At 49.2% G+C, this 17,278-nt stretch overlaps 1 protein-coding gene across 1 annotated transcript in view; it reads left to right on the plus strand.

The window, feature by feature from the left end:
* The first annotated feature begins 14,134 nt into the window (after positions 1-14,134).
* The window catches only part of RPS6KA1 (ribosomal protein S6 kinase A1), a 39,013-nt gene continuing 35,869 nt past the window's right edge, over positions 14,135-17,278 (plus strand). The window contains exon 1 of the mRNA XM_059135617.1: positions 14,135-14,349. Within this exon, the coding sequence (XP_058991600.1) occupies positions 14,287-14,349 (63 nt within the window). The 5' untranslated portion in view covers positions 14,135-14,286. The remainder of the gene's footprint in view (positions 14,350-17,278) is intronic.

A 17,278-nucleotide genomic window follows, 5' to 3' on the forward strand; every position in this document is an offset into this window, starting at 1 on the left:
CACCCAAATTATTTCAGCATATATCTTTAACAGATAAGGCTGTTTCAAACATAACTATCATACCTAACAAAATTAATAAACATTCCTTAAAATCTGGGGTGCCTGGTTGGCTCAGTCAGTTAAATATCTGCCTTCAGCTCAAGTCACTATTCTGAGGTCCTGGGCTCAAGCCCCACATAGGGATTCCTGCTTGGTGGAGAGCCTGCTTTTCCCTCTCCCTCTGCTGTTCTCCCCTCTTGTGCTCTCTTGCTTCCTCTCTCCCTGTCAAATAAATAAATAAAATCTTTTTTAAAAATTCCCTAAAATCACTGAATGCCTAGTTCATTTCAAATTTCTTTAATAGTTGGCTTGTTCCAATCAGGATTCAGATAAGGTTCACACATGTCATTTGTTGCTATGTCTCTTAAGTAACTTTTTTTTTTTTATCTTTTTTTTTGACAGACAGAGATCACAAGTAGGCAGAGAGGCAGGCAGAGGTGGGGGACGTGGAAGCAGCCTCCCTGCTGAGCAGAGAGCCTGACATGGGGCTCAATCCCAGGACCCTGAGATCATGACCTGAGCTGAAGGCAGAGGCTTAACCCACTGAGCTACCCAGGTGCCCCTCTTAAGTAACTTTTAATGTGTAATAGTTTCACCTTTCTCTTTTTTTCTTTTTTTTCATGCTATTTATTTGTAAGAGAAAACAGAGCATTGTCCTGAGAAGTTTCCCAAGTCGCAGAAGTTTTGGCTGATTGCTTCCTAATGGTGTAGTTTAACTTGTTCTTCTGTTATTTATATTTCAGTAAACTGAAAGTTAGATCTAGTGGCTTGATTCGTTTGGGTTTAACGATTTTGGCAAGAGTAACTTCTTGGCAGTGGTGCTGTATACTTATTATTAGGTCATATCTGGAGGCACATGATATTTAGTTGAAACATTTTTATTGATGGATCTGCTGGTCAGGGCTCTTGGCCTGCTCTCTTCATTGAAATCCCCATCAATGTTTTATCTATTCATTTTAACATCCACCTATGAACCATCATTTCATTAGATGTTATCAAAAATTAGGGTGCCTGGGTGGCTCAGTGGGTTAAAGCCTCTGCCTTTGGCTCCGGTCATGATCCTGGGGTCCTGGGATCAAGCCCCACATCGGGCTCTCTGCTCAGCAGGGATCCTGCTTCCTCCTCTCTCTCTCACTGCCTGACTCTCTGCCTACTTGTGATCTCTGTCTGTCAAATAAATAAATAAAATCTTTTAAAAAAAAGATGTTACAAAAAATTTTTCTTTTTACAAAATATTTTATGTATTTATTTTAAAAGATTTATTTATTCACTTGAGAGAGATGGGTAGAGGGGCAAAAGGAGAGGGAGAGAGAATCTTAAGCAGACTCCCCACTGCCCATGTGGGGTGTGGGGTGAATCTCATTTATGGAGATCACAACCAAAGCCCAAACAAAGAATGAGACACCCAACTGACTGTACCACCCAGGCACCCCAAGTTTTTATCTAGCTATCTATTTTGTTTATTTATTTTAAAGATTTTTATTTATTTATTTGACAGAGAGATCAAAAGTAGGCAGAGAGGCAGGCAGAGAGAGGGGTAGGGGAAGCAGGCTCCCCGCTGAGCAGAGAGCCGGATGTGGGGCTTGATCCCAGGACCCTGAGATCATGACCTGAGCCAAAGGCAGAGGCTTAACCCACTGAGCCACCCAGGCACCCCAAATTTTTATTTATTTTTAAGTAATCTCTATACCCAACATGGGACTTGAACTCATGACCAAGAGATCTAGAGTCACATGCTCTATCGACTGACTCAGGCAGCCCAAAAGGTAATTTTCTAATTCTTCATTCTTTCTTGCATTCATTAGTTGAAATTCTTACATAAAGAACTATTCCTCATTCATTATTTGATCTTCCTGAAATATAGTAGGATAAATGCTTGCTTTCTCTTATATATGTTTAGAATTTGCCTGAACTCCTTTGTGCAACAAGATGTGAAAAAAAGGCAGGCAGAGGCGTGGAGTGGAAGGAGCACAGGCCTTGGACTCAGGCAGCATCCTGACTCCGTCACTTATCATCTGCGTGACCTTGGGCAATCCTCTGAGTCTCAGCTTCCTCGATTGCCAGTTGTGGATACTGATCCCCAACTTCCCCAAATCGTTAGTAGACTCATTTCCAGGCTGTGATCAGGCAATTCCTTGTACTGGAAGTAAAACATATTCATTATGGAAAATGTAGAGGATCCAGGTAAACACAAAGAAGGGAATATAAGCCTTGTGAAAAGCATCTAACACACGCCTGTCATAAAGAAGGTATTTTGTTTATAAAGATTTTATTTTTAAATGTTTTTTAAGTACATCCTATGCCCAAGGTGAGGCTTGAAGCCATGACCCCTAGATCAAGAGTTGCACGCTCTACCCACTGAGCCAGCCAGGCTTCCCCATAAAGCAGGGTCTACTTCTCCTTAAGATAGATTTATTTATTTGTTTGTTTATTATTTTTAAAAAGACTTTATTTATTTATTTGAGAGGGAGAGTGGGAGTGCAGGAGAGGAGTTTTGGGGGAAGGAGAGGGACAAGCAGACTCTGGCTAAGCACACCCAATGGGGGCCCCGATCCCAGGACCTGGAGATCACGACCTGAGCTGAAGGCAGATGCTTAACCCACTGAGCCACCCAGACGCCCCAATATTTATTTATTTATTTGAGAGTATGAGAGAGAGAGAGAATGAGCCTGAGTGGCAGGAGCGGAGGGAGAGAATCTCAAGCAGACCCCTGCTGAGCGTGGAGCCCCACCTAGGTTTTGTCTCAGGACCCTGAAATCACGTGAGCTGGAACCAAGAGTCGGACACTTAACTGACTGTGTTATCCAGGTGTCCTAGCAGGTATTTTTGACAACTCAGTCTTGCTTCTCAGGCTGCTCGGTGGCAATATCCTCCTGGAAGAGAGTAAATTCAGTCTGGGGTGACTATAGCCTCAGCCCCAGAAAATCCCAGCAAGAGTGAGAGTGGGAGTTGCAGGAAGGAAGCTGGAGGTAGCTTCCTCCGGTCTTATGTCAAGAGCTAGTGAACTAGAAAGTTAGGCAGATTGGCCGCAAACTTGCAGTGAGATCCCAGGAATGTCACTTGACCTCCCAAGCCATATCTTCTCACCTGTAAGATGGAGGTTGTCAAGATCGACCTGTCAGAGTTACTGGGAGCTGTTTGGATATAGGCATGCGGGTCTCAGCGCCAGCCATTGGGAGGTGCTCATGGAATGAGTGTTAGCTCGTTCCGAGTCTAGGAGCTCCCTCTCTAAGCTTCCTTTAAAAGTGAAGTCACTCACAATTGTCTCCTGTGACTGAGGGACTGTGTGGGACCTGGCTTGGAGCCCAGCTTTGTCTTAGAAGTGCTAGGTGCATTGGGTAAGCCTCTTCTTTTCTGGATGGAGCCTGGATTTCTCCATTTGTGAAATGGGATTAGGGATTAGGGATTAGATTAAGGATTCAAATCCAGATGCCCCCAGGAGCAGGCAGGCAACAAGACAGTGAAACTGTTGAGACAATAGTGGGTGGTGGGGGTGGGGGTGGGAGTGTGGCTGCCTGATGAACTTGCCTGAGGTTGTTTTTTTTTTTTTTTTTTAAGATTTTATTTACTTTTTTGACAGAGAGAGAGATCACAAGTAGGCAGAGAGGCAGGCAGAGAGAGAGGAGGAAGCAGGCTCCCTGCTGAGCAGAGCGCATATGCAGGACTCCATCCCAGGACCCTGAGATCATGAACTGAGTCAAAGACAGAGGCTTAACCCACTGAACCACCCAGCCGCCCCAACCTTGCCTGATTTAAGAAGGGCTACTACTCATCCTGCTGATACTTCCAAAACAGGAATGTGAGCCCAGGTTGACAGACTTATAAAGAAGCTGGAGGGGCTCCTGAGTGGCTAAGTTGGTTAGGCATCCTACTCTTTTTTTTTTTTAAGATTTTATTTATTTATTTGACAGAGATCACAAGTAGGCAGAGAGGCAGGCAGAGAGAGAGAGGAAGGGAAGCAGGCTCCCCGCCGAGCAGAGAGCCTGATTCGGGGCTTGATCCCAGCACCCTGGGATCATGACCTGAGCCGAAGGCAGAGGCTTAATCCACTGAGCCACCCAGACGCCCCTATTTTTATATTTTTAATTTAATTTTTTATCTTAAATTAAAGCAATGGCAAGTTATTTGGGTTATTCAGCAACCTGTGTGGGCCAAACAAATGTAAAGTAGTATTAAGAGTGTGGGCTCTAAGGTAAGAGATGTTCACGTGCCAGTTCTACTACTTAATGACTGTGTGTCCTTGTACAAATCATTTAGCCACTCTGTGCCTCACTTTCTTTTCTGTAAAATGGGGATAATTACTGCACTTCCTTCACAAGATTGCTGCAAGGGTTAGATGAGCAAAGATGAGACTAGGGTGAGGTTAATGAGGAATCATCTTGGGTGTAAGATTTAAGGGGGCACCTGAAAACTCAACAGTCAAGATAACTAATGTATTAATGTAATATTTTAAAAAGTAGGGACACCTGGGTGGATCAGTGGGTTATGGATCTGACTTCAGCTCAGGTCATAATCGCAGGGTCCTGGGATCAAGTCCCATGTTGGGCTCCACACTCAGAGGGGAGTCTGCTTGTCTCTCTCCCTCTGCCCCTCCCCCTGACCCACCTGTGTTCCCTCTCTCTCTCTCTCAAACAAATAAAATATTTAAAAAAATAAAAATAAAAATTTAAAAAATAAAAAAAAAGTCAAAAGTAGGGATGCCTGGGTGGTTCAGTTGATTCGATGTCCAACTCTTGGTTTCAGCTCAGGTTGTGATCTCATGGGTCATAGGACAGCTCTAAGTCAGACTCTATTCAGTGGGGAGTCTACTTGGGGATTCTCTCCCTCTGCCCCTCCCCCCACTCTCTTTCTCTCTCTCAAATAAATAAATGCTTTAAAAAAGTCAAAAATACATTGGGGAGAGTATGTGCTATGGTGAGTGCTGTGAAGTGTGTAAACCTGGCGATTCACAGACCTGTACCCCTGGGGCTAATAATACATTATATGTTAATTAAAAAAAAGTCAAAAAGAATCCAATAAATATTTACGATGAACAAACTATCAATATTTTAAATAAAGACAGGATCTGAACTTGCACTGCATGACTTGGCCTTACTCACTTTACCCTAATCCCAGCCCTGTGGGAGTCTGTCTTCACTTTTAAAGTGAGATGACACACAAGGAAACACTTCCGGGTCCAGTGGTTCAAGGGTAATAGAGAAAAAGCACTTCACCTTGTTCACTGCCATATTTCCAGCACCTACAATGGTGCTCACACAGGGTAGGATATTAATAAATATTTGCTGAATATCCCCCCCCAAAAGAAAGAGAAAGAGAGAGAGAGATGATGTCAAACCTTAGAACAGGGCCTGGTACCAAGTAGGTACTCAGTAAAATAATAATGATGATCATAATTGAAAAGACAACGCCATTGTCTGTGGGTCTTCTTCTGTTTTCAGGTCGACGGTAAACCTAGTGTGTATCTGACTCCCAGATTGGATCATTTTTTTAACCACAACCTGACAGAATTTTCTCCAATAATAATTGTGAAACAAAACAAATAATAATGGCCAGAAAAGAAACACGGTAAAAATTTCCTTTTATTGGGCGCCTGGGTGGCTCAGTGGGTTAAAGCCTTTGCCTTCAGCTCAGGTCATGATCTTGGAGTCTTGGGATCGAGCCCCTCATTGGGCTCTCTGCTCGGCAGGGAGCCTGCTTCCCCCTCTCTGCCTGCCTCTCTGCCTACTTGTGATCTCTGTCAAATAAATAAATAAAATCTTTAAAAAAATATTTCCTTTTATTGACTTCATATACACACCCAGACAACCAAAATTTAAAAAAAAAATTACAAAATGAAAGAGAAAAAAGTAATGGACCAATATTTTTTTAGTTACATTACTATTATTATTATTATTTTTAATAGAAAGGACATGTACATATACACAAGAAAAAGGGCCCCCAAAAGGGGCAACAGGGCAGGGTTCAAAGAATGAGCAGCACAGAGAATGAAAGAATTGCAGTAGCTCAAGTTCTGTTCCTTCATTTTTTACAGTCACTGTATCATCATTGTTGATTTCAAATCTGCTTATACACAGAGACAGGGGGACCTAAACATTCTCGAAGCGACTCCAGTACTTCTGAGCTGCTAGGAAGTCTCAAATTGAAGGCACATGCTGAGGGTCAACTGTGTAGGGGGGATAGCTTTCCAAATTAGCTCCCATTGTAGCATATATTATTTATCAAAGGTTAGGTAACATAAATGTACTAATATGAAGCCTCCATATATATTATATTCTTAAAACTCTTAATAATTACAGCAGTGATTTAGAACTTAGACTAACAGAAAGATCTCTTCAGGAGGGAGCATTTTTATGCCCGACATTGTCTGGAGGTACCAGGGCAGGGTGATAATAAAAAGCAGACCTACCCAGTTTCATTCATGTTTTTAAGTTCTCCACAGACAATGCAAGCCTTATGTCTTGCACATGAAGGACCTGCCACCACCCTTACCTGATTCACCTCAGCCCCAGGCCACCAGTTTTCCACGGCTCACTAAGACAATCCTGAAGGCCCTTTCAAAGCTGACACTCCACTCCTTTTTAATTCTGGATCTGCAAGCTGTTTCAAGCTGTGTGGCCCTGGGTAACTCTGGTAATTTCTTTAAATCTCAGTTTCCTTGTCTGTGAAATGGGAACAATAATCCCAACCCATGCCTAATCCTTGTCAGGGTTCCATGAGGTAGTGTGGGAGGAGACTCGTAGGTGGCAGGCCTTGGTGACAAAGGGGACATTCCTTTGAGGTGCTGTTCTTGCATTGAGGATCTAGGAAAGAAGGGGATCCAGTAGTGCTGGAGTTTGCAGATCACTGAGTATGTTTCTTTTTTTTTTTCAGGAAAAGGCTCACTCCTCTTGGCCCAGAGGCGGAGAGCTGATGACAATGACCCCAGCGCCTCTGAGCTGTAATGTAGTCCAGCTGGACGGAGTACTTCCCTTCCAGGGGTAGGTGGCTGAGGCAGGAACTGGCTCCCTTACCAGATGCCCCCTGAAACCCACTTACTGTTTCCTTAACTGTCTCTCCAGAGAGAATGGAAGGTCCCAAAACAGAGGTTGACAAACTACCCCCCCCTCCCCAAAAAGCGCAAAAAAGCCATTTCAGGCTTTCCAGGCCATATGGTCTGTGTTGCAACTACTCGACTCTGTTGTTGTAGTGCCAAGCAGCTCTAGACCACACATAAACGCAGCCTGGCTGTGTGCCAATAAAACTTTATTTGTGGATTCAGAAATTGGAATTTCATATAAATTTCACGGGTCAGGAAATAGTCTTCTTTTTGATTTTTTTCTTTTTAAAAGATTTTATTTTATTTATTTGACAGACAGAGATCACAAGTAGGCAGAGAGGCAGGCAGAGAGAGAGAGAGAGGAAGAGGAAGCAGGCTCCCTGCTGAGCAGAAATCCCGATGCCATGCGATGCGGGACTCGATCCCAGGATGCTGGGATCATGATCTGAGCCAAAAGCAAGGCTTTAACCAGCTGAGCCACCCAGGCGCCCCTTTTGATTTTTTTCAATCAGTTAAAAAGGTAAAGACCATTCTTAGAGCACAGGTGTGCAAAAATAGTAGGTCAGGTTTGGCCCGTGGGCCGTAATTTTACCCATCCCTATCCTATCCTAGAGGGCAGAGAACCCTCTCCCTCTCCTCCTCTGCTGTATCCCCAGTGGCCACAGCGGTGCCGGGCACAGAGCTGGTTTCTGGTGAGTATCTACAGATGACCCACTGCTTCCTCTTTTGTCCCTCGAACTCTAATTCCTTTTCCATCCTTTCCAACTAATAGCAGCAAGCTTCTGCCTCATCCCCAGGCTCCAGGGCAGCAGGAGAGCCCCCAGCCAGTTCTCCAGGAGACCGTCCGGCCTGCACACTCCTGTTCCTCCTCTTCCTTTCTGACGACTACGTCTCTGGCCTCATTCTTTCCCTGCCTGGTGACCACGGTCACGGGAGTGCCTTTAAACCGAAGCCTCTTCTCACATCTTCATCTCACACCGGTGGAGAACACATCCAGTGAACTCTCCAAGTCCGAGCCTCCTGCGTTCCCTTCCTTTCCAGGGGGAAGAATTAGGGAGGAGGGGAGAAAGGCTATGGTTGTTTGTATGGTTTCTCTTGAGCACCTACCATGTGCCAGGCACCACACAGATATTTTATTGCCCGATCTAACTTAATTCAGACACCCCTGGCTTAGAGATGCAGAAACCAAGTTTAACTAAATGTTCCGAGTCACAGAGCTAGGAGGGGGCAGAGCCTGGATGAGAGCCCAGGTTGGTGTGGCTCCATTCATAAGTATGTTTGAGGGCTTGCCATATGCCAGATGTATCCTGGGATACAACGGTAAACAAAACAGATAGGCCCTGCCTCGTGGAACTTTATTCTACTGGGCGCAACGAACAATAGCAAACAGGTAAATGGGCAGTGCGACTGCTGCTGGTGGAGAGGCGTGCAGTGAAAACAAGATAACGTAGGTGATGTCGTTGCTGGGGAGCTGGTTTAGAAGGGGCTAGTTCTCTCTGAAGAGGTGACATTTGAGCAGAGGTATGAATGAAGGGAGAGAACCTTCCACATGAAGGGGACAGCAGGAGAGAAAGCCTGAGGTGGGAGCTGCCTTGCATGTCAATGAGCAGGAAGGAAGCCTGGTGGCAGGAAGGCACTGAGCAAGCTGAAGGAGAGGAGATGCTCCAGGCAGCAGGGAGCCGGGTCCTGTGGGGCTTTGCAGGCCCAGCAAAATCTGTGGATTTTGTTTGAAATATGATGGTGGAGCCACATGAGGGTTTCAAGCAGGGGAGTGATGGCACCTCCAGCTCCCTAGACCTGGATGGAGCAGACGAGAGACTCTACCCCCTTCCCTGTTCACTGCTACCCGCTGTCTGTACCCTGGGTACCCCTGAGCTCCTGTTCTGGGCTGACCGTGTAATGAAGTGAGTCTTTGAGTCTGAGAGAATTAGGTTCTCAGTCCAGCTGCAATACTTACCAGCTGTCTGACCATGGACAATTCTGTCCCTTTATGTGCCTCAGTTTTCTCATCTGAAAAATGGGGACAATGATTTCAATCTCATAGTGGTGTTGGGACAATTGGATGAGCTCTTTCTTTAAACAGCGCCAAGCAGGCCCTATTGTACTCTCCCAATAAGCCCTTCTAGTTGGTTATTATTATTTAAATACTTAGCCAAGCTCGGGCCTCTTGTAATCACTTGTCAAAGAGGACTGTGACTGCCTTTATGATTATCCTTCTCATTGTGTTCCACCTGCTGCCAGGAGACACGTGTGCCAACACCCTCCTCTACGGAAAGGCTAGGAAAGTATAATGACAGACCGTCTCCCTGAGGCAATGCCTTCTGCTCTTTATTATAGCAAGCACAAGGCCAGGCTCTCTTTAGAGAGACCCAAAACCCAGCCTTCGGCCCCTCTCAGTTCAGTACCCCTGCTCCATGCCAGAAAAATCTCTCCAACAGGATACAAAATAATAACCTCATTTGTGTCCAGCAAAGCCCTTTTATGAGTCATTCATTTAACAAACACCTCAAGTGACCGCCCAGAACAGCCTGTTCTAACACCGTTATTATTATTATTAATAATAATAGCTAGCATGTATCCACTACTCAGAGTGTGGGGTTAGATTGCCTGGGTCTGAGTCCTGGATTTACTACCATTGCATACACAGATGATGCTGGAATATCACTTAGCCTCTTTGAGCACCTACTATGTGCCAGGCAGTGTGTCAGGTGCCAGGAAGACCATGAAGAACTAAGATGTGACCCCTGCCCTCTCAGAGCTTACTGTCTAATTGAAGAGCCAGGTGTTAATCAAATAATCACATAAACACATGGAAAGGGACAACTGTGAGAAGTATCCATTGCTACGAGTGTGTATAACAGGGAGGCAAAGGAATATGTCCTGGAGGAAGTGATTGTGGAGATACGCTGGTTTGAGGAAGAGAGAAGATAGTTTCAAGTACAAGGAGCAGCGTGTTCAAAGGCCCTGTGGCAGGGCAACTGAAGGAGTTGGGGCTGGAGTCTAGAGGGAAACAGGGGAAATTGTGAGCTGAGGCTATAGCAGAATCACTGCCCTGTAGGCGATGGTTTGGTCTCCATGTCTCTCTGTGGAGTGACTGCTGTCACTACAACATAGGTAGGCAAGCTGACCTGCCCAAACTGCCCAGACCAGGCCTGGCTGTTCTCTAGGCTTTCTTTTTCCAGCATGACCCACCATGGCTTTTCCAGTACCTTTGGGAGAGGGGACATATGAAGTGAAACTTGTTCGTGGGAAAGCATAGTCACCACTCAGTCCTTAAGCGGAAACGATGCACTTGATAGGGAATCGTTTCCTGTAAGAAGCGAAAGGAAGAGGGCCAGGGGCCCCAGGAAAGGGGCAGACTGAAGACAAAATCGCTCCTGCTTTCCCCTCACTTCCTCTACTCCTGCCCGTCTATCCCATCTTCCTCGCCCGGTCTTTTGCCCTGATGCTCTGGGACCTCTTCCTGTCTCACTTCCGTCCGGCTTGCCATCAGATGTTTGGCCCCTGTGTGCCATCTCTTCTGTACCCCAAGTAGGATCACTAGATTCAGCAAATCAAAATACAGGATGCCCAGTTAAATTTGAATTTCAGAGAGACAGCAACAGTTTTTTTTTTTTTTTTAAAGATTTTATTTATTTATTTGACAGAGAGAAATCACAAGTAGATGGAGAGGCAGGCAGAGAGAGAGAGAGGGAGGCAGGCTCTCTGCTGAGCAGAGAGCCCAATGCGGGACTCGATCCCAGGACCCTGAGATCATGACCTGAGCCGAAGGCAGCGGCTTAACCCACTGAGCCACCCAGGCGCCCCTAGCAACAGTTTTTTTTAGGGTAAGTCCGTCTACATATTACAAGGCTAGCCCCGAGCAGCAGGGGTTGGGACATTGCAAATGGTTCCAGGCAGCTGAACTGGCCGACACTAACGCCGAGGTTAATAATGGCCACTGCCTCTGGTCCAAGCCCCCACCCTTTCCCATCAGGGACGTGGAGAGTGAGTGAACAAGACACCAAAATCTGGGCCCACACTGCCAGAGTGGTCTCAGTTCTACCATTTTTTTCAAGCTGTGTAACCTCGGAGAGACCCAAAGAATGGGATGCCTAATTCCTCTGTCCTCAGTTTCCTCCTCTGTTCACTGGAGAGAGTAACAGCTCTCACCTCATAATGCTGTGAGGATTAAATGAGTTTATACAGGTGAAGTGCTTAGAACAGTGCCTGGTCCAGAGTAAGTGCTGGGTGTGTGTTGGCTGTAATTATTTCTGTAATCACACCAGACTGAACGTCAACTCTGGGAGAGCTGGGGCTTGGTTTTGTCATCGTTCTATCCTCAGCATCTAGAAGCAGTCCTGGGATACTATACATGCTTTGGAAGAGGGCCTGGCATGTCGTATGTAGGCATAAATGTTTACTGATTAACACAAATGTAGGCACACCCAGGTGGCTCAGTTGGTTGGACAGCTGATTCTCGATTTCGGCTCTGGTCGTGGTCCTCCAGGTCCTGAGATTGAACACTGAGTTGGGGTCCACGCTTGGCAGGGAGTCTGCTTGGAGATTCTCGCCCTCTCCCTCTGCCCCTTCCCCCAGCTCACATACTCTCTGTCAAATAAATAAATAAATATTAAAAAAAATAAAATAGGGGCTCGTGGGTGGCTCAGTTGTTAAGTATCTACTTTTGGCTTAGGTCATGATCCCAGGGTCCTGGGATCAAGTCCCGCGTTGGGCTCCCTGCTCAGTGGGAAGCCTGCTTCTCCCTCTTCCACTCCCCGTGCTTGTGTTTCCTCTCTCCCTGTGTCTCTCTCTGTCAAATAAATAAATAAAATCTTAAGAAAAAACAAAAAATAAAATAAAGTAACTGTTGTGCTCAGTACCTACCTGAAAGACTTGGGTTATAATTCTTTCACAGATAGGGAAATTGTGGCTAAGCGATATAAATTAGTTTTCCCATGTTAAGGAGGTAAAAGAGTTAAGATTCAAATCAAGATTTGTTGGGTTCTGGAGCATCTGGCTGGCTCGGTCCATAGAACATGCAAGTCTTGATTTGGGGGTTGTGAGTTTGAGCCCCATGCTGCACATAGAGCCTGCTTCAAAAGAAATTTGTTGGGGGGGGGGGTTCCTGGGTGTCTCAGTGGGTTAATTTGGCTTAATTGGTTAATCTTGATCTGGCTCAGGTCATGATCTCAAGGTTGTGGGATTGAGCCCCAAGTAGGGCTCTGAGCTAAGAGGAGTCTGCTAGAGTCTCTCTCCCTTTGGTCACCCCCCCATAAAAAATTAATAAATCTTTTTTTTAAGATTTTATTTATTTATTTAACAGAGAGAGAGAGAGACAGTGAGAGAGGAAACACAAGCAGAGGGGGTGGGAGAGGAAAAAGCAGGCTTCCCTCTGAGCAGGGAGCTGGATGTGGGGCTCAATCCCAGGGCCCTGGGATCATGACCCTAGCAGAAGGCAGACACTCAAGGACTGAGCCACCCAGGCACCCCAAAATAAATAAATCTTTTAAAAAAATTTGTTGGGTTTCAGTCTTTTTCACTGAAATCCCAATTCACTTGCTACCGTAGGAAAGTCGTGGAATAAGGGAAGTATCTGGATTTAGGAGAAATATTCATAAACTTTGATTTCTTAAAGTCCTAATCTGTTCTTTTTTTTTTTTTTTTTAAGATTTTATTTATTTATTTGACAGACGGAGATCACAAGTAGGCAGAGAGACAGGCAGAGAGAGAGGAGGAAGCAGGCTCCCTGCCGGGCAGAGAGCCCGATGTGGGACTCGATCCCAGGACCCTGAGATCATGACCTGAGCCAAAGGCAGAGGCTTTAACCCACTGAGCCACCCAGGCGCCCTCCTAATCTGTTCTTGACCTGGTGTGTGACCTTGGGTAAATCATCTCATCCTTGTGAGGCTGTTTTATGATTTGTAAACTAGGTGGTGGTGGGAATTCAAAGAAATCACAGGTTGTTGGAGCTGGTTCACAGAAGGTTTTTGATAAACAATCCTCCCCATCACCCTGCCTTAAAATTTACTTATTTAATTTAGAGAGTGGGGGTAGGGGCAGAGGGAGAGAGGGAGAGAGTCTTACTCAAGGCAGGGCTCAGTCTCACAATCCTGAGATCATAACCTAAGCCAAAACCAGGAGAGTCCCATGCTTAACTCCCTGCGCCACCAGGGTGCCCCAACCATTCCCCTGCCTTCCAAAAGCTTTGCAAATAACTAGCTATTCTTCCCCACCCATGAACCTACAAGCCCATCCCTCCACTGCCCCACCTGTGAATAAACCTCTCCGCACCTGGACCCCTAACACCTCTTTAGATGTTGGTTGAATCTCTCCAAGAGGAACCCTTTTCCCTGGCCTTTTACTCCACGTGCAGCCCAAGTGTCCCTCAACCCTGGGAGTTTGGTCCGAGCCCTCCTCAGAGGGGGCAACAAACATAAATCAGCCCTGGGGCTGGGCCTGAAGTTGGAGAGATTCTGGGGAGATCTGGCTTGAAAGGGGTCCCCTCAAGGACAGATTACCCAAAAAATCTGGTGGCGCTATGGGTGCTGATGGTGGCAACATAATAGGAACCTACCCCGAGCTGGGGCGCTAAGATCCCCGGGGATCTCTAGGGCCTCGTGAGCTGAAGGCCTGAGGGGCATGGGGCCCAGGTTCCTTTCAAGCCCTGGCCTGGGTCCTTCGGTGTGAGCGCTTGCCTGGAGCGGGAAGGGGAGAGGCGGGCGGATGGGAGCTGAGGGAACAAGGGGCATCCCTCCCCCAGGATGGAGAAGGAATATCTGGGGCGTGACTCCGCGCGAGCAGATGAGGGGAAAGCGATGACCCCGGCGTGGTCCGCACGGGGAGGACAGCGTTTTGGTAGGGAGGAGCCGGGAAGGCCTCTCATAAGCGGAGGAGAGCACGGGTCAGGAGCTCGCGGCGGAGGCGGGGCGGAGCCCTCCCGCGCGCCGGGGGCTGGGGTCCGCTCCGGGAAAGCCGCGCCGCGGGGTCTGGGGCGGGGCTTCGGCTGCCCCGCCCCTCGCGCAGGTAGCCAATGGGCGCGGAGGCTCCGGGTGACGGAGGGAGCCGAAGTGCGAGTGCCGCGGCGGTAGCGGCGGCGGACGGCCCAGCCCCAGCGCTGGGGTCTCTTGTGGGGCGCGGGGGCGCAGGGGAGCAGAGCCGGGGACCCCGGGACCCGGGAGGCGGCGCGGCCCGGGCCGCCAGAGGAGCGCGGGCGGCCTGGCGGCGGCGCGATGCCGCTCGCCCAGCTCAAGGAGCCCTGGCCGCTCATGGAGCTGGTGCCGCTGGACCCGGAGGTGAGTGAGCGGGGCGGGGGACGGGCGCCGGCGGCAGGCGAGCCTGGGTCCCCACGGGGGCGGGGCGGCTCGCGGCGCCGCTTGCAGGCTGGCTGGCGCTCTCGAGGGCGTGAGTGCACTCCGATCTCTTGTGCCCTTCTTCGGCTCCACACCCCTATGCCCCGTGTGTGTGTGTGTGTGTGTGTGTGTGTGTGCGCGCGCGCGCGCGCGGGGGACAGTTCCGCCAAGCGTCCAGAACCCCCTTAGCACGGGGAGGGGATCCCGCGAGGCCCTGAGATCTGGCCCTCCGTCACCCCACACACCTAGGACCTGTACGGGAGCTGTCGGAGCTTCCTCTATCAGCGCAGAAGGGCAGGGCTAAGGTGCCAGATGTCTAGGATTCTACAAGAGATGAGGGTCATGAGAACCCCACGTCTCTTTCATGTCTCACAGCGCCCTACCCCGAGAGCGCCCCGCTTCTCTGCTGCTACCCTAGCAGGGTTTCCCCTCTTGACCCTTGGCAGTTGTGGGATATGGGGTGACACCACCTGTCTAGGGCTGAAACTCTCGGGTTTTTTTGCCCCTGGGTTAGGGCCAGAGGACACATGTGTCCCCTACCCCAAGCTGTGGAGAAGACAGTGGGGAAAAACCCTTAGACCTTGTGAGGATTATTCCAGGAGACATGGAGGACCTTGGTGCCTGCCTTTTTCCTTGTGAGCCCTCCCATAGGAAGGGCTGGGCCCCTGGGGTTTTTGGCCTCTGTCACCTAGCCTCTCCCAGAAGCAGCTTCTGCTCTCCTCCGAGGATTCTGTGGTGCCAAGCCCTAGGATGCAGAAGGGCAGCTCTTCCTGTGCCCTTTGACCCCCAGGGTCAAGGTCAAGGCCCTGAACCAGCAGATTAAGAAAACTTTCCTCTCAGCCTCATGCTGGGAAGGAAGCAGATGAAACTCCATTTCCAGAGGGGATGTGGGGGTATACTGGGAGGGTGTGAAGACCTCAGTGAGCAGGGGAGCCAAGGTGATTTTCTCTTGGCTTTGGTCCCTAGCCTAGCTCCCCTCCTCTGCCTCCTCTTACCTGGGGCAACCACCAAGTACCCTGCCTCCCAGGGCCACAGGTTGTGCTTAGAGTGAAGACCCCAGGTCCCCAGCACCCAGGGTGTGCTACCCCTTTAAAGGGATGGTCGTAGCTGACACTGGCTATTGGATGGTGGGCGCGGCAGGATTAGGTAACCAACCTGAAGGTGCAATTTGGAGTAAATTGCTCTGGGATCCCTGCCATGGGGTTTTTACAGGCCCTGCACGGCTCTAGGAGGTTCTCTCGCTGACTCACCCTCTGAGGTGAGGAACACTGCCCTCTGCAGTACCCCCCCCCCCACACAAGGCCTGGGGCATCAGGGCTTGGTTGGGGGGGCGCTCAGAGATGGATGCCTTTGCCCTGGCATGCCCCTGTGACTTGGGCCTCCCTAGAGGAAGGGAGGCGGGGAAGTACTTAACCTAGGGACTTACCTTGGGTTATGCTCACAGGAAGGGCAGACACCCAGGAGCTCAATTCCCAGTGCAGGGCACTACTTCCTGCTTCCCTTTGGGGAATCCTGGGGCAGGGGACCAGGTTTAAACAGGAAACTCGACTCAGTTTTGAGTACAACTGCATCTGAGTTCTGTGAGAGGAGAAGACTAGTGTATTTCCTAGGACTGGGGGCATCGTGATTTCTGAGCTTCACCTTGGAAACACTGTGTGACCCTCAGCCGGTCCTTAGCCTCTCTGCCCCTCTGTTCCTCCAGCGGCCAGTGCTGGGTCGTAGCTTCATGCTTCCTGGGACTGAGAGGTGCAGAGCCCTGGGCGCTGCTGCCTGTTCTCCCCCTCCCCCACTGCATGGAAGTGCCAGGCGTCTGAGTGTTATTGTTTGGGTAACAGGAGCCACGGGGCAGCCGGGGCGCTGGTTGGGCCGCTCTCACTGGAGAACAGGGCCTTGCTGTTCTTAGCCCAGGTGACATGTAAGTGATACAGCAGCCTGACCCACAGGTACAGGCGCTGCCACCGCCTCCTGGCTGGGAAAGAGGCGGGCAAGGGGCTGCTGGGGGCATTTGGCAGAGGCCTGAGGTCTGGACGGCCCTGCCCTCCTCATGACGCTGCCGAAAATGGGCTGCTGGGAGGCAGGGCCTGGCCCAGGTGGCCATGTGGGTGCAGATTCCGCCCTGGGCCTTCCCTGGCCCTGCTGAAAGCAGGAACGTTCTCCAGGGGTCCAGCCCTGCCCTGTACAGAGCTTCACTGTGTGCCACCGTCCCTGCTTTGCCTCTGTTACCTTGTTAAAATAATTCTCTAAACATCATCTCAAAGTAGGGATCATTGGGGTGCCTGGCTGACTCAGTAAAGCGTGTGGCTCTTGATCTCAATGTTGTAAGTTCAAGCCCCATGTTAGGGGGGAACCTCTTTTCTTTTTTTTAAAAAAAGGGGATTACCCCCATTTTTGGATGGGACAGCTGAACTTGGGAGAACTGGCCTATGAATTCATGTTTGAGACAGGATCAGAGTCCAGAGCTCTCTCACTGTCTTCTAACAAGTTGTGGGGTCAGGGCTCAAGGATGGGGAAGGGCTGGGATCAAACTGGCCCAGGTGGAAGGGACTACAGGAGAGGCTCCGGATGTTGGCAGACTCTCTTTGTTCCACAGGGCCTCTGTCCAGCCTTTTCAGAGGGCTGGTGGTGCCAGCCAATCCTGGCACCTGGCCCCCAGCCTCCAGCAGCGTGCAGGGCTGCCAGGGCTGGGCTCTGAACCCAGCTCCTGGGGCTGCTTCCTGCCCGTGGGGCACGTGCTGTCTTTGTCCATCTGCTGCCTGGCTTCTCCAGATGCTTCCCTGAGCCCCACTTCTCAAGACAGAGCTGCCTGGGCGAGAAGGACGAATGCCTTTTGGAATCCATCTCTGACCTCTGGGGAGGGGGCACGGTGGTCTAG

This window comes from Mustela lutreola, chromosome 10, assembly GCF_030435805.1.
Source record: "Mustela lutreola isolate mMusLut2 chromosome 10, mMusLut2.pri, whole genome shotgun sequence".
Taxonomy (NCBI): Eukaryota; Metazoa; Chordata; class Mammalia; order Carnivora; family Mustelidae; genus Mustela; species Mustela lutreola.